The 24,050-nt window shown below is 41.8% G+C and overlaps 2 protein-coding genes across 4 annotated transcripts; both read right to left on the reverse strand.

Annotated features, from left to right (window-relative positions):
* Window positions 1–62: 62 nt before the first annotated feature.
* LOC117461212 (C-type lectin domain family 2 member B-like) lies at window positions 63–5,997 on the reverse strand. Of its 3 annotated transcripts, none has more exons than XM_034102997.2 (7): window positions 5,786–5,997; window positions 3,674–3,739; window positions 3,159–3,257; window positions 2,344–2,538; window positions 1,829–1,983; window positions 1,516–1,634; window positions 63–903 (listed from the first exon to the last, which is right to left on the reverse strand). In XM_034102997.2, exons 1-7 carry the CDS (start codon window positions 5,844–5,846, stop codon window positions 759–761), a joined length of 840 nt encoding a protein of 279 aa, XP_033958888.1. In that variant the 5' UTR covers window positions 5,847–5,997; the 3' UTR covers window positions 63–758. The 3 variants fall into 3 exon arrangements, with proteins under 3 accessions (XP_033958888.1, XP_033958887.1, XP_033958889.1); XM_034102996.2 differs by having other exon boundaries at window positions 3,159–3,260; XM_034102998.2 differs by lacking the exons at window positions 3,159–3,257; window positions 3,674–3,739 and having other exon boundaries at window positions 5,786–5,996.
* LOC117461326 (C-type lectin domain family 4 member C-like) lies at window positions 5,786–23,422 on the reverse strand. Its single transcript, XM_034103144.2, has 7 exons — window positions 23,279–23,422; window positions 22,764–22,847; window positions 22,569–22,676; window positions 22,289–22,483; window positions 19,934–20,094; window positions 19,414–19,529; window positions 5,786–7,512 (listed from the first exon to the last, which is right to left on the reverse strand). The coding sequence occupies exons 1-7, from the start codon at window positions 23,340–23,342 to the stop codon at window positions 7,365–7,367; spliced, it is 876 nt and encodes a 291-aa protein (XP_033959035.1). The 5' UTR covers window positions 23,343–23,422; the 3' UTR covers window positions 5,786–7,364.
* Window positions 23,423–24,050: the final 628 nt, after the last annotated feature.

Genomic DNA, 24,050 nt, shown 5'->3' on the forward strand with positions numbered 1-24,050 from the left:
GATGCTGCTATTTGTATCTTGGCCCTTTCATTTCTCCAGTTCATTGTCTAACTTTTATACCCAGAAAATACCAAAAATCGTTAAGCCTTTTTTCTTTATAAAATCTGAGTTACACCTGATTATAGAAAAGGGAAGTTTGAGAGGAGAAGGACATTGTGATGTGAAATATTTTTACAACATATCTTTACATGATACACTCAGCTGCATTCTTTAAATGATTACCTATATGTAGCAATTGAATGAAGAATAATAGCAGTTGGATACAACAGACCGACTGATACAACAGAAGTAACAAAACAAACTTGAATACCAAAATATACAACAATGTAAAAAAAACAACAAACTTTTGGGACATGTAACACCAGAAACTTTAGAGTGCACAACATGCAGCAAGACGACCGCAGGAACAAACATGAGTTGCAAAAGCTTTCAAATGTTCACATGTTCCAACCACCTTATCCTTCTGAGTTAAGATAGTACATACAGGCTTTGATGTCTCCTTTGAGAGTCTACAACTGTGGTTTGTCATCAAGATCTCTAGGTTTAGTAGTTTCACGTTCAGACAGTCAACATAGATATCTGTTTACACAAACATTAAAGCTAATCAACTACATTTTAGAAACATACTCACTTTTTCAAACAGTGGTGCGGGTTTCATACTAAATCATTATTTTTCCAAATTGGTATGCTACAGTTAGGAAAATGCAGTTCTGCCAACAACATGAAAAGCTACTTGCACACATCACAGCATTAACTAGTTAGACCTTAACTAGGACGTCGCTCTCACAGATGAATTTGTTTTCCATCCCACAGTCTGCTGGATCCCAGCTGGCTGTCACATTCCTCCCAGGGATCATCAGTGCACACTGGCCTGAATCCTCAAAGCTCTCCCCTATCCAGTACCTTCAAACACACAACATGGATATCAGTACCTTTAATTATATTACTGCCAGTCAAGGAGGAAGTATATAGAACCTTTACTTAAGTGAAAATACTAATAAACACCATAGAAATGTTACAGGTCCTGCATTGGAAATGGTAATTAGCTAAACGTATGTAAGTTTAATCAGGAAAATGTAATTAGAGATTAAAAGTAAAAATACCAATGCATACCAATCCCCCTATAACTGCTTGTATATTAAATTTGTTTTTATCATTAAACATTTTTGAAGCCTGAACAAGATATGTTTGCTTTAAAAAGTCTCAGACCAACAAAGTGTTTCTGGAATGCAATTGATTGACTGATTGAGATTTGTTTCTAACATATTTTGTAATATTTCTATATAGTTGCTCTTATTTTACATCTTCATTTTTCTGACTATGTATGCACAACTATACACCAAAGCACATTGTGTGTGTAAAGCTCATGGTGATAAACCAGATGCACTGCCTTGCTTTTCTGAACAACCTTTTATATGTTTCTAAAAAACACCTTAACGGCTCATCATGTTTCTTGTCATGAGTGTGAATGGTCATTAGGCTAACATTTGTATATTGAAAATAAACCTCTCTTACCCTAGAGTGTCATTACGTCCATCAATCCAACCCCAGTCTTTGTTATTCGTTTTATCCAACCCGAGCCAGTACCCATGAAACCTGTCGTAGTAATACTTTGTGTGATTACTGATGAATTCCTGTAAGTCGTACAGAGAGAGATCATCAGACGCATGCACAATGTAATAGATTACAACTTCTCCCATTGCATTTTGGATGTAAATGTATGTTTTAAGTTATATTGCTAGGTCTGAATGTTCATGGTATGTCTACATTTTAATTGAAACACAAATAAAAACTTGATTAGCTTTGGCTGCATGCTGTTAGAGCTCACCTGTTCATGCAGACTATCGATAACAACCAGATCTGCAGCTTTGTTTCTGCAATGCCTTTTGCTCGCTGGCGCTGTCATCCAAGGAGGATCTTCATTGTAAAACAGGTAGCACTTCTCCTCAAACTGAATCCAGTCTTTCAGGCACGGCTGACACTCTGCATTCATGAAAAAAAGGATAAGTTCAAATCTGTTCTTTTAAAAACACACAAACAGAAACAAAGAAATTGAAAATGATGCTCACAAAAATGATAATGAATGTGCTTTCTGTTGCAGTTTCAGTTTGAATAAACCACAGGTGTTTGCAATACCTCTCTGCTGACTCGACAACCTAATCAAATGATGCAATTTATTTTACAGTTTTATTTTATCCAACTCAAAATGTGTTGCTGGTAAAAACTTCAAGTCAACAACTGTCTTTAGATGCATAGGGGAATGTTGTGATACATTCAGAAAAAACAAGCTTGTATTTTAAGATGAATAACTATTGGTGTGTCAACATAGCAGGATGCACCTACTTTTATCTGGGCAGTAGTCGTGAACGCGGAAGGTGTCAAACCTCAGGATGATTGACAGCGTCCAGTTCAGGTTGTCAGTGACTCTGCTCAGCTGCTCCGTCTCTCGCTCCAAGAGGTTTCTCTCCGTTATCAGCTGCTCATTTTCTGCCTTGAGGACGCTGATGTTTGATTTCTGCTTTGTCATCAACACACTGACTGTGGCGAGAATGAGAATGAGAAGTACACATCAAACACTCTGTGGCACATTCCCTGTTATAAGAGAAGCCTTATTTTCCATACATTGTTTTTGTAGACTGATTTTCTACCAAACTTACTTTCCATCTTGTATAGTCTTTGAAGATCATATTAAAACAGAGAAAACACTCTAAAGTTGTATTGTCATATCCACGTTAACCAGTTCAGTTTTTGTCAATGAACGTCTAATAGTCTCGTACAACAAGGCAACATACCTTTATAACATAAATAAATAAATAAAACAGTCCAAGAGACACAATGGAGCAAGTAAAATGCAGGCATAAGAAACGTAAAATATATATTTAAATATAATGAATACTGTATACTGTAATATTATACAATAAATAATCATAATAATATACATACATATTACATATGTGGAAAAAACATGTATTAGATCTAACTGAACAATCATAACGAAAATAAAATTGATGACTGATATTTAAACAACAGCAGGCACAAATCTGAGAAATCTGAACTCACATGAAATAGCAATACCAACCCACACGGACTCAGCTGGCCTAAAATATATTAAAGCTGCCGTTATTATTTATTGAGAGTTCCTCTGTGTGTTAACTCACAGTAGACGATGGCACTGATGCTCGCCATCAAGAGGAAACACAGTATCCCCAAACACACCGCCAGCAAGTGAGAGTGAGAGCATGCAGCTGCTTCACCATCTGCTTGTAATGAGACAAATCATACTTCAATCACAGTTGTAATTATAACCAAGTGATATCAACGTGATGATGGGTGCACAGAAAATACATTTGTCATTTTGTAATACACTGTTGTCTCTTTTTCTTCAGATTAAATGATCGACATTTACGAGCACAAAACAAATCCCTTATGTTAACGTCTATAACCATACAGGACATATTAAAGATTATTGATGTATTTTAGGCACTTTTAATTTAGCAAATTGATTTGATACAGAAGAACATCCATGTTTCAATTACAAAATGTTACAGGACAAATGTAGCTTTCTTTCATTATCAAGTGTTAAGTCTTACTTTACAAACAAGTAAATAATATGTTTTCGTTTATGAGGTTGTAAAACTTTAGTGATGAAATAAAAACTGTTTTTATTGCTCACTTGGTACAGTAGAAGCAGACCCCGAAGGTTTTACTTCGGAATTAATAGTTGGGTCCTCTTTTCTTTCTGGACAGCAGAATAACAACACGAGGACACAAAGAAACAACTGGATTAATATGAATGATTCTTCACTCCGATACATTAACATGTCTTGTGTTAATAGGCTAATGGTAAAGTAAAGCACTTTCTGTTGATAATTGACGTCAATGTCCATTCCAAGCGTTATTTAAAAAAAATTGTTATAATAAAAATATGTATTCACCCATTGAGAATATCCAAGCATTCAAAGTGAAATTCAAGTGAACAAATATCGAGTTTAATTAATGTTGTATGTGTTTTGTCCTCTGAACCGAACACATTATGGTGAAAAAATTATGGCACAATAACGTGAGAGAGGCAGAGAGCTGCCTGCAAAATAAATGATGGCTCAAAGTTCACTAATGAACTTTGTTTTTTTTTTAAAAGCCAGACTCCAAGAAGAGCCCCCACTGCCCTCATCTAGCAGCGATCTATACGATCATTTTCTGATAACGATTAAATAGCGCCGCCTCCCTCTCCCCACGTTTCCCTCTCCTCTCCTGCTGCTGGGCTGTCAGAAGAAAAACAAATGTTAACGGAAGCTCTGCCGCACGGTTCCCTCGTCCCTTGGAAGAGGCGGAGAGGTGGGTGTTTTTCATCTGCTGGTGGACAGTCCGGAGAGATATACACAGGGTTGGGTTGTAACGGAATACATGTAGGCCTAATGGCGTTACGTAATCAGAATACAAAAAACAAGTGTATTCAGCTGGCGGTATTTGAAAAACGAGTAATCTTATTACAAGATTTTTTCAAAGCTGCTGTGTGGACACCGTCATTGTTCCACAATGTTTATCATCATGAAATTAATATCTATATATGTTATACTATACTTGCACTGCTTACCGTTTTGATACTTTATACATCCTAGCATATTCACACTGTTCATAATGCTCACAGGCTGCTGTGTATATCTAGTGTATTCATACGTACCCCTCACTGTTTATTCATCATTCAATTCATTCTATATTTTATTCTGTCTATTGTGTTGTGTACATTACTTTTCACTAAACCCAGCCCCCGCACGCAGATAAGAGAGAGAGATATCTCTTTTAAAATATATTGAAAGTTAGAAACGGAGATGGTTAGATTAATTAATGTGCAAGATAACGTTTATGTAGCATTTCTTTATTGTCGAAATGATGACATTTATAACGGGATAAAATCAAAGTGAATGGCCTGCTGCTGCTGAATGCATGGGGCAAGTAACTGGAAACAGTTTTTAAAGTTATTACATCGTTTCAGATAATAATAATAAATAATAATGATAATTCATTCTATTTAGGGGCGCCTTTCAAAGCACGTTACAATTCATAACATAGTCTAAGGAAAGGTTTTAAGACAGTACAAAGAATGCAGTCCGGGTGATGTTTTGTATGTGGGGTGCAGATGAGAGAGCTGTCCAGAATGACACCAAGATGTTGTGTTTGTGCTCTTGATAAGCCATTAAAACAGTAAAATACGTGTCTCCTGTTCACTAAAACATACATCTGTTATGGAAAAAGAAGGTATTCCAAAAGTATTCTAAAAGTAATCTGCCACGGGTACTGGCGGTGATTGTTGTTAGCTTCTGATGCGCAGAAGAAAAATCTGGCCCACCCTATTTTTTACAGGCCCACCCTAAAGTACATTTCTGCCTACGCTACTGATGTGCCCTAGACTGTGTATCTCATTTGGACACCTGTGTGATGCTTTTTGTCGATTGTTTAAAGAGATTTAACAACTTCCGGAAGATGCATTTGCTGCTTTGGTGCTTGTTTCACTTACAAATTCCTGCAGCAACACTATGGAGAAAACCAATTACTTGAAATTGTGGTGTTGATAAAAGTAAATTAAACTTGTATGTACGATAATGTGCATCATAGAAGTGACATTACTTTACATTTCAAACTTTGTGGTCATTCACAGAGCTTTTGAAATCTTGCAAACGAGTGAAAACAACTTATGTATGTGACTAGAACAGTTTGATTCTCCCACACAGAACCCTTAAATAGATATTAAAAAGTCTACACTTTGAATAGAGCAACAGTCCCTTACCTTTTGGAGCTGCCCGTACATCTCCAAAAACAATGGTAGAATACTCGATTTCTTCCTCCATCCTTCAAAGTCAAAGATCAGCGTATGGTTCAGAGAATGAGATTGAGTGTGTGACTGAAAACATTTTCAAACAAAAGATAAACAAAGTTTCACTCTGTTTATTGCAACCTATCCGTTGTATGACTACCTCAAACAGAGAGGTTGGAGCTTCAGCTTTGCGGGCATTAATTACACAAGATGTCCCTATTGAAGTAATCTGTGTTTTCAGAAGTACCTCTGCTGCTGTAACAACCAAATGTACACACTGTTGCGATACAGGAAGTTGACACATTTCAACTGTATCTCTTACTGAAGTTCACTTTTTAACCTGTCGGGTTCATCATCTGGTTATTGTTACTGATAATCAGGGTTACAATACACATCATTGATAAGATGAAATCACTTATTGTCACCATGCTAAAAAAAGGCTTGCAATATTCTGCTTTTTTGATGTTGTCAACAATTTGTCGGCCTTTCCTCCCCTGTCTGTCGAACACTCTGCCCAAACACCATTTGTTTCTACGGACTACATACATATGATTGCTCAGAATCAGTGGTTGACATCACAAAAGTCAGTATGTTATACACAAGTATTGTACATAAGTATTGTACATAAGTACTTTTTGGACATATTTGTACTTTAATTAGGTATTTCCATCACATGCTACTTTATACAGTACGTATACTCCACTTCATTTGAAAGATGAATAACATACGTTTTACACCGCTACATTTATTGTATCACTCCCAGTTACTTTGAACGCATAAAACACATGATATATTTATGATGCAGTACTGACAAACTACAACAGTAAAATACTCTTAAATGTATAAAAACAGGATAACATAATAACCCTACAAATAAAATACTGAGAGAAGATTCATTCTGCAACAAGTACTTTTACATTTGATACTTGAAGTACATTTAGCAGATAAAACTTCTGTACTATATTATTCTGAAACGGGTCATTGTGCAGAATGAGTTACTTTACTTTCTGTACTTTAAGTATATTTTGTTGCTATTACTTTTGTACTTTTACTTAAGAACAACGTGAAATCACGACGCTTTTATCCAAAGTGACTTACAATACGTACATTCGACCAGGAAGACACAACCTTGAAGAAAACAGAATCATATAAGTACATCAGGTTTCATAGAGCCAAGTATTTCAAGTGCTACTCAACTGGCTATAGATAAGACAGTCCTTTATTAGTATATAAGTGCTCTGTTAGCAGTTCTTTGTTAGTAATTCTATCGCTCGAGGTGGAGTCGAAAGAGATGAGTTTTCAGTCTGCGCCGGAAGGTGTGTAAGCTTTCTGCTGTCCTGATGTCAATGGGGAGCTCATTCCACCATTTTGGAGCCAGGATAGCCATATCTCAAAGGTAATGGAGTACTCTGCAGCATTTGTATAACTGGCAATGAATTACACAAAGTACAACAACTCAAACAGGAGAAACACTATGAGACAGCTTTGAGAGGAAGACATAAAGAAGAAGTATTACATGTTAAATAACCCATTTGGATGATATAGCCAAAGCCTAATCTTGTTTGATCAAAGCTCTTGTTTCACAGATCCAGCGGTTCTTGATTGAGCAGCTCTTTCCGCACCAGTTGGCCGGAGGATCTGCTCTCTGCTGACTCAAAACACAATTCCCTCTGTTGCAGCCATCTTGTGGTTTCCAGAACCTGGTGAAGGAAAAAAGATCATGGAATCAATCTATGTGACAGATGTTTTTGCAAATACATTTGTTCGCTTTCATGGCCGTCAGGTTTACTGAAATTTGAACAACAAGATTAGGCACTATCTTACTATATATATAACTGACCTAGCCCTCACCCCCAATTCCCATTGAGCCACTTGATTTGGGGGAGTGGGCCATCTGGAACTGGAACTATGGTCTAGATCAGTGGTTCTCAACTGGTCAGGCCTCGGCAGGGTCGGCGTCATGGGGGGTCATTCGCGGGCCATGCCCCCCCCAAATGAGTCACTGTGCCCCCCCAACGCAGGGTGGGCAAGCCTTGCCACTTTGCCGTTTTTTTTAATCATATAAGTGAAAATGTTTCCACTAAAGGTTTTTTGTGTGAAATACGTCAGAAATAAATAATACAAATATAAAACACAGCCTGAGGTGTGCTCACTGCTGCTCTCTGATTGGTGGGTTGCTTGACCAATGACCCCCGACTTTTGTTTTGTTATCATTACGTGGCTGTGTGTTTAGATGAAAGCTCAGTGGCGATCTGTTCATCTGTTACACTGATTATACAGTAACGCCATCGAAAATAATATGATGTACAGTACAAGTAGCCTACTTCTGGGTCTCTGTGTTTCATTCAAGCTCGGCTCTGTATGTGTGTGGCACGAGCAGGGCCGGATTAGTACCTGCAGGGGCCCCTGGGCACTGAGCGCTCATGGGCCCCCCCAACCCAACAAGTAACACCACGCCTACCCAATCCTACCAACATGACCAATATTTAGAATTTTCAGTCAATCTGGCATGTCAAATCGCACACCTATTTGTCAAAAGCAGGGACGCAGCCACATAGTTCAACCAAAGTAGGTCTAGCCTTTTGCCCTTTTAGTCAAACATCACAAGACAAAATACAATGGATAAGATTCCAAGACAGTGTATGGCTCAGGAATACCTAGGTAATATCACTCAAAACCTCAGAGTAGCACCCGACTTAATGCCAAAATATGACTGGCTGGCTGTACACGTACACGAGGAGTTTTATTAGTTACAAACATTGAGAGTTACAAAAGTATAATATGTAGTGAAATGGTGTGGTTGCTCAACTAAGTGATCAGTATCCGTTATCCTCTCGGGATGCTTCCAATCACTAAAGCCGAGAACAAATGCATTACTGTGGCTGTGAGTGGATACAAGTTTGCAGGCAAAACAATAAATTGCTCCGGTAGATGGAGAATAAATAATCCAATCGCGTTGAACGATTTCTCCATTGTGAAGCTGTCTGGTCAGCATATCATTGGTCAGTGAGCGTGTCCGGCCGCTAGCATCGGTCTCCCTCCGAGATGCTGGATACTTCGTTGCCCGATTATGAAAGTATGAAACCTCTTTCATCAAAGTCTCCTCCCGGACATTTCCTGCAATTAATCCCCATTGTGCAGGGTCCTGAGAGACACAGGGAACTTCCGATGAACTCGAACCTTCACCCTGCTCTGTGACGTCCTCGTCAGGCTCGTCTTCATCTTTATCTTCCTCTTCTACTCGCTGCTGCGTTAGCATGCTAGGTTCAAGGCTAACATTGCTCGCTAGCTCAACAACATCCTCCGTGACCGCCGCCACTGTTCCTTGTGGTTGTTGCTGGCCTATTTCGTCACTTTTTGCTTTTTTGAAAAAGCTATTTATTGTTGGCACATTTTTTAATGCAGCCGCCACTCTCTCTTCTTTTTCTTTCTTTTTCTTTTTTCGCAGCCCCGCTGGGTGTTTGGCTACCGGCACCATCCATTTTTTCTGCTCACGTGACAAAATATGACATGAGTGAGGGTGGGGCTGTGATTCGGCTATACACTGCCGCCGCGTAGTAATACATTTGAGCGCATACATAGTGAGACCTACAGTACAGAGACGGTTTAGAAAATATATTAATTTGACCCTATAGAAAAGCTGTGTTATTTATAGCGAAGAGTGAGTGTCATTTAAAAACAATGTATGATGAGTGAGGTTGTGCCCGAAAAAAAAAAATATATATTTTTTTTTAATCTTGTCACTGAGGGCCCTCTTTGCTCAAGGGCCCCTGGGCACTTGCCCAGGTTGCCCATATGGTTAATCCGGCCCTGGGCACGAGCACATTTTGTGAGTGCGCGAGTGGTAACGTGGACTGTTGTTGTTAGCATCTGGTTAGCTAGCTATGCTAACGGATATAAAGAGCTGTTTCTACACCAAGGTGAAGGAGAGTCTGGGGTTACGTACTGTAACCCAGCTTCTATGAGTATAGGCGCAGCCCTCTAAGGCTATCGCTATTGGGTAATCCCACTGCATGTGTGCAGCACTGACAGACTTAATCCACGCCCACCTATGGGCCCCACCCACGGACTCAGTTCCGTATAAATAGGAAGTAGTCCCTACAATCTGCTCCCACACAAACAGCTTTTCTTCAGCTATTCGCGGAGTCAGTGGGGCCCGAACCTTAGAGGGCTGCACCTATACTCAAGCTGGGTTACAGTACGTAACCCCAGTTCTATTTCGTATAAGGCTTCGCCCTCTAAGCAGGATGTAGTCCACGCCCCACTGGTCCGTCCGTTACCAGAAGCACAGACACACACCTACTCAATTAATAACCGTGCGTAAATGGAGCATCACATTCCCAGGGAATATAGCATTTAAAAAATGAATATTCTCCATACGGGAAAGAAGGTATAGCTAAATAGGCTCCCTGTAAAAAGTAGAGACCAAAGTCCCACTTGTTAAAACGATCAAAGAGGGGGAAAAGGGCAGCTCTCTAAATGCCGACAGGCAGGAGAGGGGGCACGCAGTTGAGTCCCCGACATTACTCACTCTGACAGGACACTCAGTACTGAGTGTGTCAGGGAGGAATGGGAGACATCCCTCAAAATAAACACGAATAAAAGATCAGGGGGAAGACCAAGATGCAGCAGTGCAAATGTCTTCCACTGTCATTCCTCCGTGCAACGCCGTGGAGGAGGAAATTCCTCTGGTGCCGTGCGCTTTGATGTTCTCCGGAGGATCCAACCCAGAGGAGAAATACGCCTGTGACACAGCCTCACCCAGCCCGTGTGACAGGCGCTGTGCCGACAGAGGCTGCCCTATTGAGCGCTCTCTGTAATGCACAAACAGACGAGCTGCGTAAAGCAGCCGTGCGTGCAATATAGCATGACATCGCGCGCACAGGACGGAGGAGATGAGATATGGCTTCCTCCTCTGATGTGTGAGGAGGAGGAAAGAAGCCATCCAACGTTATCACTCTCTATCTAAAAGAGCTTGTGATCACCTTTGGCATAAAAGCCGGGTTCGGGCGCAAAACAGCTGAGCTGCCATCTCCTTGGATCTGGAGACATGACGGAGCCACAGAGAGAGCAGACAAATCACTCACCCTTTTAGCTGATGTCAGAGCCAAGAGCAGAGCTATTTTGGCCCTCAGAAACTTCAGGGGAACCTGATCTAATGGTTCAAAAGGAGCTTTACTTAGTGCGCGCAGCACTACAGCCAAATCCCATTGAGGCGCTAAAGCACGTGACACATGTCTGAGTCTCTGTGCTCCCCGTAGAAAACATTTTGTCAGAGGGTGACTAAACACCGTGCTGACCCCAAACCTACGTGGCAAGATGAAATGGCAGCAGCATATGTTTTTACCGTGCTATAAGCCAATTCCTGTCCAGCAACAGCTGGAGGAACGACAGCACGAGGCAGGGGGCCCAGCGGGGTCCAGGCTTTTCCCTGCACACCACACGGAACGCTGTCCATTTGGCTGTGTAGTATGTGTGTTCAGCAGCTGCGCTGACCGAACACCTCCCTGGCGATTTATGTAGGCCGCCGCTGCTTTGTTGTCTGTTTGAATCAACACATGTTGATTGTACAGCAACGGGACGAAGTGCTGGAGCACTTTCCATACGGAGAGTAATTCCAGCACGTTTATATGGAGAGACATGTGAGCCAGCCACTGTCCCCCCACTGCCTGCGACATGCACGTTCCTCAGCCTGCGAGAGATGCGTCTATGAACACTGCGGTGTGTGACGTCACTCTGCTCAGGGGCACCCCCACTGACAGGACGTGGAGATTTGTCCAGTAGGTCAAATCCAAAACCACGGAAGGAGGAATGTACACCATGCGTCTCCTCTGACGCACGGGGTCGATGCACAGGCGAACAAACCACCTGGAGTCTCCTCACTATGAAGGAGACCCAGGGGAATCACCACGTGACCCGCTGATATCATGTCTAACAGCTGCATCACGGAGAGGGCTGTCACCGCCCCGCGGGGTGTGACGCGCCGGAGGAGAGCTGTCACTTCCTCCCCTCTCCGCTGTGAGAGTCGCGCTCTCATGCGGGCTGAGTTCAATTCCACTCCCAGTTAAAAAGATAACCTGGGAGGGACGAGGACAGCTCTTCTTCCAGTTGATAATGAAACCCAGGTTTGACAGATGAGATACGAACTGTATCGTCTGTAAGCCGCTTCCTCCCTTCCTGGAGCGAGCCAGCCACAGCCGGTCGTCCAGGTAAAACACTCTCATCCCCATTCTGAGTAGCTGCTCCAGCCGTCTCCACCCACTTTGAAAAAGTGAGTGGAGCCAGGAATGAGAAACGCAGGAAATTGCTGTGTTTCGGGATGATGGTTACGTGGAGGACTGCATCCTTCAGGATTATGGATGTGAACCTCCCTGGTGACACACTCCAGAACCTGTTTGATCGTCAGCATGGGAAAAGGCCATTCCCTTGTTGGACACTGACATATCGAGGATGGGTCTCATTCCCCCCGCCCCGTCTCCTTCGGGACCAGAAAATACCGGGAGTAAAAAAACCCTGATTTTCTTCCCCATGAGGAACCCTGGAAAAAAAGCTTTCTTTTAACAAGAGTTCCTGCCGCTCTGCACGGAGCGCGAGACACTGTTCCTGGTATAACAGGGTTCCCTGTATCCCGTAGAACTGCGGGGGGGAGAGGCGACCTGCAGAGACTATCCTCTGCCCATCCGCCACCCTGAGTACCATCCAGTACTCTGATAGCGCCGGGTGTACATTCTCTGGATGTGCTGTGGTTGGTGGCAAACCACGCCAGAGCCCTCCACACGCTGCATTTCACACAGGCTCTCAATATGTCGCCGTTTAGGAGAAGACTCGTAAACCGCGCATTCGCGCTCAACACCACTAAGGGATGAGCGGAGGTGTGTGCAGTGCTGTCCACACGAGGCGTAATAATGCCCCTCCGTGGGCTTATTACGACCGTGGGTAGGAGGTACGTCTGAGACAGAGAAAAAATCCGTGCTGCCTAAACCCAACAAGTTTAAAGGTAGACGGATTGAATAGTAAGCCCTGCTGTTTTATTAACCGATAAGTTAAAAAACCCAGCCGGCTTAGGCAGCGAGCCATGCTGTCAATAACCAATAGGCTATTGGCAGCCGGCTCAACTGGGGAGCCTTGCTGCATATTATCTTCCATCTGTCCATTGAACACACGCGCCGCCACTCAGCGCGCCAACCTGCTCTGGATGTGCTGTGGTTGTCATGGTGACGAGCCACGCCAGAGCCCTCCAGACGCTGCATTTCACACTCTCTCATTATGTCCACTGTAACACATTTTCCTGTCAAACAACAGTAAAGCGCCGGCAGTCTCTTCACAGACACCTGCACTTCACTGCAATACCACAGTACTCATACTGTGAAATGACTTCACAGCCTCTTACTGTAAAAATAAAATACAGCATACTGCTGTATTTTTTCAATTAACAGTAAAATACTGGCAGCAGAGACGCCAGCAATACACCGAAATTATACAGTATTCATACTGTTGGACAATTTCAGTTTATTACTGTAAAAAATTAAATAATTCACAGTAACATTCTGGTTAGGGGGCTGCCAGTAGATTAGTGTTGAAAATTGGCTGTAAAATAACAGCAATTGCTTACAGTGTTAAACTGGACACTGAGGTGCGTTCACGCTCAACACCCCTAAGGGATGAGTGGAGCTGTGTGCAGTGCTGTCCTCACTGTAATAATGGCACTCGTGGGCTCATTACGACCGTGTGTAGGAGGTAGGTTTGGGACAGAGGAGAAAAACCGAGCTGCCTAAACAACCAATAGGTTTTAAAGACAGCCGATTTATGCAGCGAGCCATGCTGCCTATAACCGACAGGTTAGGGGCCTTGCTGCTTATTATTATTATTTATCTGTCCATCGAACACATGCGTCGCCATTCTGAGTAATATTCTGAGAGCACGCGACATGCTCTGGATGTGCTGTGGTTGTCGTGGTGACGAGCCACGTCAGAGCCCTCGCCGCCGTTGCCCGTGAAGCAACCCAAGAGGGGCCCGGACCGAAAAGCTGCAAGGGGGCCTCCACACGCTGCATCTCACACCAGCTCTCATCCCGTCTCTGTTTAGGAGAAGGCTCGTAAACTGGACATTGAGGCACGTTCACGCTCAAACCTGCTGAGGAATGAGCGGAGGTGTGTGCAGTGCTATTCACACAGTGCGTAATAACAGCCCTGGGCTCATTACGACCGTGTGTAGTAGGCAGTGTTGGGAAAGTTCACTTTCTACATGAACTAGTTCAGTTCACAGTTCACACATTTTAAAATGAACTAGTTCAGTTCATAGTTCATAATTCAAAATGTTGAACTAAAGTTCATGGTTTCAAAAATGAACTAATTTATAGTTCATAGTTATTTTTTCAATACGTTGCTGCGAGCTATTATTTGTCTCCTGTACGATGTTAATGGGCCATTTCAATGTTTACAATATCCTCAGAGGGCCGTACAAGTTATTGACCTCTGCTTAAAAAAACTAAAATCACAGCTCATTCATTTCATGCTGTGCAAAGAAAAAGCAACCTCTTAATCCAGATATCTCACCATGACTCGCGTATGCATGCACGTGCAGGGTGTGGCGTGACCACCAACACAGAAAGATAATTTATGGACACAAGATGTGTGCAAATGTATTTAGTTTCCTATCCATGTGAACATGGTTTAAGTGGGGGGGACCTAACCTCCTCTAGGGGGGTCCGGGGGGCATGCTCCCCTGGGAAGATGTGTTGCACTTTGAGAGCAACATTAGGAGATCTATGGACACATCTCTCAACACCCAAACACAACTGGAAGCAGATTTTCTTTTAATTTATGGATATTTGACAAATCACTCCCCTTTCAAACTGTATTCTTCTTTATTAATAACTATCATATAGTATTTTATACCTGTTTACTTTATTCTCTTATTTTTTTTATAATGATCATATAAAGATGTGCCTTTACCTCACTGGTTGTAGACAAAGCTTCTTATATTCGTTAGCATAGCTAGCTAACCAGATGCTAATGATAACAACACAGTTATTGACTGTCTGATCAGTATGACAGATGAGCAGATCGCCACTGGGCTTTCAACTAAAGACACAGACACGCAGAAACTGCGGCATGTGTATGGACTTATCGGTACTGCAATTTCTGAAGTGCTGGAGTGGCGTTCTGGTGCTCTCCGTCAGAACTGCACCCCTGTCAGTCGAGACATATACCACGTGATGACACGTTAGGCTCGTGTTGTGTTCAAGGACCGTAACCTTGGCCAGGAAAAACAGGCACTCGCTTGTTTAATTTGTTTGCGGTCTAGATTTCTTTCATTTTTTTATTTTTTGCGTGTGTTTATAAATTACCTCGAGGGCCGTACAAAATTGTCTCGCGGGCCGTATACGGCCGGAGGCCGGAGGTTCCCCACCCCTGCCGTAGAGTCTCACTCTGAGCGAGTGCTGCTGCAGCTGCTCTCGGCTTCGTCCATACTAATTCATTCATTCATTCAATACTCGCCGGTTCCGCGGTTCCACATTGTTTGTTGTGAGGAGTCTGATATATTTAGTATATTTATATTTTAGTGCGACAGCCAGGGGTGACAGGCGCGTACGCGTCACAGGCAGCTTGCTGTTGCCAGATTGGGTGGTTTTCCGCATTATTGTGAAGCCTGTTTACGGTGTGTTTTAACTGGGTTTTCGGCTGAAAGGCATATGAAATCTGGCACACTTTTGAACGCCGTTATAATACAGTGCTGAGAATGAACGCACTTTTGAACGCCGTTATACAGCGCTGAGAATGAACGCGTTCTCAATTACGTTCATCTAGCGGAAATACAGTATGTTCAGTTCACGTTCGCCCAAAATATGAACGCGTTCATGAACGATCGTTCATTGAACGCGTTCAGGTACGATCGTTCATTGAACGCGTTCAGGTACATCACTGGTAGTAGGCACATCTGGGACAGAGGAAAACAACCGTGCTGCCTGCTAACCGACAGGTTAGGAGCATCAGGTTTAAACGTCAAGCTCTGCTGTCTAATAACCGCCTGGTTAAATACAGCTGGCTTGCGCGACGAGCCCTGGTGCCTGCTGACTGACAGGTTACAGCCGGCTCTTGCACCTCCACACGCTGTATTGCACAGCGGCTCTCATCATGTCGCCGTTTAGGAGAAGGCTCGTAAACCGGACATTGAGGCGCGTTCACGCTCAAACCCGCTTGAGGAATGAAAGGTGTGTGGAGGCATATCTGTGACATAGGAAAGACAGCACAAGTCCGTGCTGTCTAATCAACCGCCAGGTTTTAAAGACAGCCGGTTTGTGCCGCAAGCCCTGTTGCCTAATAACCGACAGGCTATGAGGCAACCGCTTATGTCATCCGGAGGACAGCTCTCCTGAACCGGGGGAACGGGGAGATCTCATTAGGCGGCTGCCTTTCTGATGATCTCCGGGACATCCTGGAAAATACCGCCTATACGGCAGAGCCGAGATGGCGGATAGTGTCAGCCGACACCGGGCCCCGCCCTGTCTGACCCGTCCGGAGGAGAGGGAGGATGGGGCCGGGGGAACCACATGGTGATCCGTGAATGGAGGGGAAGGAGTCGCCTGACTGCTGCCCGCCACTCGGATCCAATAATCAAGGGCTTGGTCCAGAGAGTAGGACTCCTGGACTAGCCAATCATCCCCGGCCGCAGCCGCGAGAGTGTTCGCTCTCCGCTGTCTGTGGGCCAGAGGAAGACGGATACAATGAGTGCACGACACCTGGGGAGTGAGAGCCGCGTTTGCGTGCTCCAATCCCCGGCAGGACTCACCTGTATCGTCTGTGTAAAGCCGCTTCCTCCCTGGAGCGAGCCAGCCACAGCCGGTCGTAACTCATAAGTCGTCTAACACCGAGCCCCGCCCTGTCTCCCCCGTCCGGAGGAGAGGGAGGATGGGGCCAGGGGGAAATGTTTGCTTTCTAGTAAACAGCTCTGAAAAGAGCTTGTGCCTGTACAGTGCTTCTGCAACGGAGTGCTGAAGAAAAGTGGGAGCAGATTGTTGGAACTACTTCCTATTTATACGGAAGTGAGTCCGTAGGTGGGGCCCATAGGTGGGCGTGGATTAAGTCTGTCAGTGCTGCACACGTGCAGTGGAATTACCCAATAGCGATAGCCTTAGAGGGTGAAGCCTTATACGAAATAGAACCTCTCCTGTCAGACTGAGAAGATCGTATAACCTCAGCTCAGTGAGGTAAGGACTCTCTCAGTGTTTAGATAGTTCACTTTAGTGTAAGTTATCTCAGTGGGTCTCAAACGGTTTGGTCACCATTTATGTAAACAAGTATTTGCGAGGAACACCTTTATATGATCATTATAGTTATTAAAAAATAAGAGAATAAATGAAAAAACGGGTATGAAATACTATAGGACAGTAACACAATAATACAGTTTAAAAGGGGAGTGATTAGTAAAATATCGATAAAGAAAAAGTACATCTGTGTACAGTTCTGTTTCATATGGATGTTGAGAGATGTAGGCTATCCATAGATCTCTTCATTTTGCTCTCAAAGTGCACCAGATTGATGCATTTAACTTCAATATTTAAAAAATAATCTTCCCGGGGGAGCATGCCCCCAGACCCTCCTAGAGGAGGTTAGGTCTACCCCCACCTAAAACATGTTCACATGGATAGGATACTAAATACATTTGCACACTTTTTATATGGTGGCCTATGTCCATATGTTTCTGTTTTGGTGGTTGTGCCACAACCGTGCATGTGTGCACAAGTCATAGGTGCGCTATAAAATAGCACTACACCCCTGCAATGTGTGTGAAAGACAATAGACTTTACAGCATGTTTTTTTAAATTGAAGTTGCGTTGGTGTTTGTGTGTTGGTTGTTGACGGCAGTGTGTGCCCCCCCTTGGTAAATGATTGCTCCCCCATTCGATTTGTTCTAGAGCCGACCCTGGGCCTCGGGACCCACTTTTTACTTGGTCAATACATCGCGACCCAACATTTTGAAGCACTCAAATCTATTCAACAAAAAATTGTGCTGTAATATACGCTTTTCAGCATACAATATTAATAAAAGGGAAGTAGCCTACAGTGCATATATCCCTTATATCCCTTCACAGAACTAAAGTATGCTTTTAAAAAAGGTTTAATGAGATGATGAACTATATAAAAAAGGCACGCATGCTGAAAACCCAACCCCAGCAGGGGGGTCTGGGGGGATTCTCCCCCAGGAGATTTTTAGAAATACTAACATAAACTATGCATTCTGGTACACTCTGAGAAGAAAATAAATAAATCTATTACTAGCTACCCGACATATTAATAATATGTTATGCCATTTTTGTTTTTCACATCTTGCTGCGAGAAGAGTAAAGAGTCTGTGTGACTTACTTTAAATTGTGGGTAAGGGTAGATAGCTCCCATTGTTCTGTGACCTGTCAGTCATCAGACCGGGGGTCATATTTTATTGTGTGTTGATTTCTATCTGAAGTTGTAACCATGGATGTATAAAGAATAGTTCTACCGCTAAGTTATTCTCCGTGGGGACTTCCGGCAACAATCTTGATTCTGATTGGCCAAAAGACTCGAAAAAACATCAGCAAAGATATTATTGAGAAGATGATCACTACGTGACAGAAGTTTTCAAAACCGTTTATGGTCTCCGGTACTTCCAGTCAGGGCCGACCCTCCCTACAGGACAATCACGCAGGCTGCATGGGGCCCCGCCTTGTGTAGGGGGCCCCGCCCACCTCACTGTATAAAAAAGTAACTGTTGATAATAATAATAATAATAATAAACAGGAATTATATTTGCAAAGTAGCCTACTTTGTTTCCCAAAAAAATGTTTTCACTCCTGTCGGTTGGGGGGGGGGCCTCATCTCACAATGTCGCTTGGGGCCCCAAGTTGGCCAGGGGCGGCCCTGCTTCCAGTCCAACGCGACCCACCAGTTGAAAACCACTGGTCTAGATATATAAACATTGGTTTCAAAATTCTAGTTTGAATTTGTTGACATACTAGAAACAACGTTCTTATAGAGGGAATTTAGGATATCTCTTTGTATCGTTCAAAAAAAACAAAAAAAACATGAACAAAATCATTTTAAGCTATGTTTCTTAGGTATACGGTGTTATAGAAATCAGGTTGTCAACGACATTATGACAAAACATCCATTATTGTGAGAACATTTTGAAAATATTTAAATTTGACATTATCTAATGGCAACAAATAGTGAATATTGGAAATACACAGATACAAATTGGTAAAGTATAGTAAAATAAATGTGCATTTTATGTCTTAGGACATTTGCCTCAGGTGTCACACCTTTACTTTTGATACTGTGTTGCGTTTGTTTCTTCATCCCTCTTGCTTTCTCTGGCAAGGTTTGGTCTTTGGTGTTACTGAAGGAGACCGACATGTTGAAAGGTGTTTCTCCATCTGCTTTTTACTCATTTCACCTTCTGCCATTTTAAAAAACCGGGCGATTGTTGCATAATCTTCCCTGTGTGTCATATTTCACTAAAACCCAGTCACACAAAGTTCAAAATGCAGCACAGAGGGAAACGGCTGCCAACCTGGTCTGCATGTGGCAGCTTTTGAGTGATCGTGAGTGTTTGTGTGTGCTTACGTCACAGTGAGGTTGCGTCCATCTAACCACGTCCACTTGCCCGTCTTGCTCAAGCCGATCCAATATCCATGATTATCATCATTATGATAGTCCTCTGTGTGGTTATTGATGAATTCCTAGATGTTTTGATAAAGTTGTCAATATAGAAAAGTGTCATATAAAATATGACTATAATTTAGATAACACATTTCATACAAAAAGATGCAATAAAATGTACATCACAATGAAAAACAATACACATTAAAAGACAGAAACGAACATTAAAAAAGATAGCAGAAAGGAATAATACATAAATGAGATTTATTTTTAAATGTTTAAAATGCAGAATTCAACTGTGAGTGGGATTTAAGAGAAATTAACACAATATTTACACTATATGGTTTACTGCATAATATATTCTTAAACAATCATCTTTTTGGCAGTTGTCACACAGTATATTTTCTGGCTATGAAACAGAGATGGAGATGCTCTTTGGCTTTATTTGAGCATGACATAATAAATTAAATCAAATCGTTCTTGCCTGTTCCTCGAGGCTCTCAATCACCACCAGATCTGCACGCATGCGTTGGCAATCCGAGCGGCTATCCTGCCAAGTCTTCCAATTGGAGTAGTATGTATCTGCTTTAAACAGGTAACAGTTTGACTGAAACGGCACCCAGCCGTCCAGGCAAGGTTTACACACTGTTGGACAAGAGACAACACAATCACAATCATAGTCATTTTCTACTACATATAAAATAAGTATCATCCTTCCCTTTCTTAAAAAAGCTTATTTCACTCAAAATAAAAGCATTTCAGTCAGACAACTCACGTGTTTCTTAATATGTTTATTATAAGCAGCATATAGTTTGAGTTTGGCGTCTAGGCTCGGGCCTCATCACTCCACAGATTTACAAAGAACATTGAGTGATGATTGGATAACTATCCCCCGAGCCCAGGCCCGGACTGGCCATCGGGAGGACCGGGAGGTTTCCCGATGGCCTGGCTTGCTAAGTGGCCTGCTGGCCTGAGGAATTTTTTTCTTATGTATGTATTGTAGGGATGTGCATCTCCATCACTGAGGCCGATGCGATGCGCATCTCGATACGTTGCCACGATACGATACATTAACGATACATTTGAAACACCAGGCGATGCGATACGATACGATTCACGCCTGTTGCGATACAGTTCGATACGATTTGATTCAACATTATGCGATTCGATGCGATGCGATTCAACACGATGCAAAAATAATGATACTTCAATATGGTACGACAGAGGATTTTTTTTTTATTCCTTATATGCAGCAAATCATACATTAACAAAAAAGTGCTTTACATATTTGGTACTGCACATCCCATCATGCCGTTTATGTTTGTACCTTTAAAAGCTCTCCAGAGTAGCTACAGTACAATTGTATAACACCTCACAGTTAAGCAATGTAAGGATGCATTGCTCATGATTAACAATGTGCAAATAACAGCTACCATAGTGCAATGCCCATACAGCTGCCAGCCTGATGTGCTTAACACTCATTCATAGGCTAACTCACCAGTGAGCAGAAAGCAGTGGGTTCTATAACAATAAAGAATACAAATAACCTTTCACAAACAGGTATTTCATAACTGCTTACAGTGAGGAAGACATTTAAATTATTATTGGCCGTCACAGGCCGCTGTAAACTAAACACTATGTTTCCTGTGAGTGTTTTACGATTATATATGATGTTTTGAATTAGTATTACTGCATTCTTGTGTGTGTTGCATTTGACTCTTGTAGATTAATAAAGTTGTGCTAATTTGAATAACTTTATATATTGGTGGGAAGTATATTGTTTCAAAAATCCTCAGGCTTGTAGCATTGATATCCTCTTAGAACTGTGTGTGTCTAAAAATGTAACTTTGAACTAAAAACCAGCTGGAAAACAACTCTTTATCCCTGTGTTGAGCTTCGCGACGATGTGTTTTACACATTAGCCAAGAGGTTTTTAGAATGAGACTTTTCTCAAGCCATGAAGGGAAATTAAAAGTAGACATTGTGCAGTCTGTCTAATATGTAATATGTTTCATGTGAGTGTTTTACGATTATATAAAGTTTTTGAACTAGTACTTAGTGTTTGTCTAAAAAGTTAACTTTAAATTAAAAACCAACTGGAATATATTTTGTGTCCCTGTTTTAAGCTTTGTGACAATGCATTTTACACATTAGTCAACGGGGTTTTAAGGAGACCTTTCTCAAGGCATAAAGGAGCATTACATCCTTCAGTTACAGACATTTAAAGGAGATGCTCATTTCAGGTTCATAATTGTATTTTGGGCCACTATTGAGACATGTCACCATGCTTTCATGTTCAAAAAGGTCTTTACTTTTCTCATACTGCCAGTGCTGCAGCACCTCTGTTTACCCTTTGTCTGATACCAGAGCCCAGTCTGCTCTGATTGGGTAGCTGCTTAGAGATGTCCCGCCCCTTAGCCTATCATGTACAATGTGTTGGAGCGCTAGCCAATAAAAGCATGAGGGTTACACAGTGATGTCATTATGTTACGGAAGTAAATAAATGAATCTTATGGAGGCGTTTCAGTAGGGTGGGGAGTATTTGGGGGGGAAACTACCCCTGGACGTAATTTTGCAGACCCTTTACATGAAAAAAACCGTGCATAACACAATACAGGAAAGGGAAAAATAACCAAAAAGGATAATTGGGTCTCCTTAAAATAGCTTTCTCTGTAAAGTTGTAATCTAAAAAGTAACTTAAACTGTCAGACAATAACAATGGAGTAAAAAGTTTTCCCTTTGAGATGCACTGGAGCAAAAGTGACTCAAGTAAAGCACAAATCTAAAACATGTTCTTAACTTGAGTTAAGCTCTTTCACCAATGACACCATGTGTTTACCTTTCTGTGGGCAGAGTGTTTTCACAGGGAGGTCTTGATATTCCATGATGACTCCGAGGGTCCAGTTGAGTTGGTCTCTCTCTCTGGTCAGCTCTTCTCTCTGTCTCTTTAAATCCGTAATTTCTGTCCCCAGCTGCAGATTCTCTGCCATCAAGTTGTTTCCTTCTCTGTGCTGCTCTGACATGACTGTGTTGACTGCATTAAGAGAGGAAACTGTTATCTTTGCATTCACTTGTTGTTTTAACTAAACTAAACCATGTAATCAGGTAGACAAACTTACAGTGGATTCTGACGGCGATGAAGGCCGACACCAGGATGAAACAAAGTATCCCCAAAGCTGCTGCCACCAGATGAAGCGGAGTGTATCTTTGAGCTTCATTTTCCTTTTCTACAAAGAACAGAAAAAACGATCAATTCATAAAAAAATGTATGACAAATTATTGTCATTTTTTATTTATTTAGATCCATAACGGACCTGGTGTTGCAGGATCTGCATCCAACACATTCTTCTCCAATGTGTTCACCTCATCGTAGATTGCTTCCATGTCGTTTGATTTCTCTGCAAAATGCAAAAGAGTTTGAAGGAAATTAGAACTTTGAGATCACACTGAGATTAATTTCATTTTACTAATACTTTAGTTCAGTTTAGATCATAAATCTATACAATAATGGAGCTGTGTATACTGAGTGTAAAACATGTATTAAGTCCTGTTTATATATAAGTTGTTTTAAATGAAGTTGTACAGTGTAGAACAGTGGATCATATTATGTTTGCATGTAAAAGTTTCCAAATGCATCTATTAAATAAATCCAATTACATTTGTTTTGTTCATGGTACCTTTAGCTTCAAGTATACTACAGTGAAAACTGTGTGCAGTACCCTCAAATGATGTGCTTACAGTGAGTATTACAGTTTTATTTCCAACGCTGCCCTAGGTGCAGTTGGGCTGACAGAATATGTACAGCGTCAAAACAAAATGCATGACTCACCATGAGCAGAATTACCCTTAGTCTTGAAAGTCACCGTCACGTAATTCAGCTCTTCTTCCATCATCCTGGCAGGTTAATCCCAGACAGAACGCACCTCACCTCAGGATGCAGGATATCGTGATTGCACTTTGGTTTGGTTAAGGACAAAAGGAAACCCACTGTGAGGGATTACACGTCATGCACTTCTTCTTTTTACAGAATGTGGTAAGACTGACTAAATCGTGTTCTTTTGTTTTTTTACAGGAACACATTTCATCATACAATAGGAAACCATCACAGGTCTTATTATTACACGTATTAACAAAATAACAAGATAGTTAACATGTGTCAGTGAATTCTTGTCTTGAGTTCACCAGATGGCTGTTAGCTTATGTTGTTCAGCATGTTGAAACATTTAGCTGGATATTTTAGTTTTAGATGAGGAAAAAGACATAATTTCTGTATTGAATGTCTGTATCATAACCTGTCTTTTATGATTTTGTTTGACATTTGGTACGACGCTCGAACTTCTTTTTGAAATCTTGAACTCTGAACTTGAATTGAGTAAAAATAAAAAGAACATGTACAAACATGGGGTTTTCCTCTTTCAAATCACTTGATCGTCTGCCCTTGCTGACTCATGATTTCCGTTGACTCAAATATTATTTGATATTTTGTTTATTTAAATCCAGGTTAATCTGGTATTTAATTTAAAATGTTGTTCAATCTTCATTTATTTTGCAAATGAAACAGAAATGTTTTTTGAACACTCAAATTGGTATTTCAATTAAAT

The sequence above is a fragment of the Pseudochaenichthys georgianus genome, chromosome 16 (assembly GCF_902827115.2).
Source record: "Pseudochaenichthys georgianus chromosome 16, fPseGeo1.2, whole genome shotgun sequence".
NCBI classification, from domain to species: Eukaryota; Metazoa; Chordata; class Actinopteri; order Perciformes; family Channichthyidae; genus Pseudochaenichthys; species Pseudochaenichthys georgianus.

Excerpts from the sequence above, each read along its gene's own strand:
- LOC117461326 (XM_034103144.2), bottom strand. The coding sequence starts at position 23,342 with ATGATGGAAGAAGAGCTGAATTACGTGACGGTGACTTTCAAGACTAAG. Across the intron at positions 22,848-23,278 it reads TAAGGGTAATTCTGCTCATG|AGAAATCAAACGACATGGAA; the intron begins GTGAGTCATGCA and ends TGCATTTTGCAG. Across the intron at positions 20,095-22,288 it reads AACACTCTGCCCACAGAAAG|TGTGTAAACCTTGCCTGGAC; the intron begins GTAAACACATGG and ends CTTGTCCAACAG.
- LOC117461212 (XM_034102996.2), bottom strand. The coding sequence starts at position 5,846 with ATGGAGGAAGAAATCGAGTATTCTACCATTGTTTTTGGAGATGTACGG. Across the intron at positions 1,984-2,343 it reads CGACTACTGCCCAGATAAAA|AGTGTCAGCCGTGCCTGAAA; the intron begins GTAGGTGCATCC and ends TCATGAATGCAG. Across the intron at positions 904-1,515 it reads GGACGTAATGACACTCTAGG|GTACTGGATAGGGGAGAGCT; the intron begins GTAAGAGAGGTT and ends GTGTGTTTGAAG.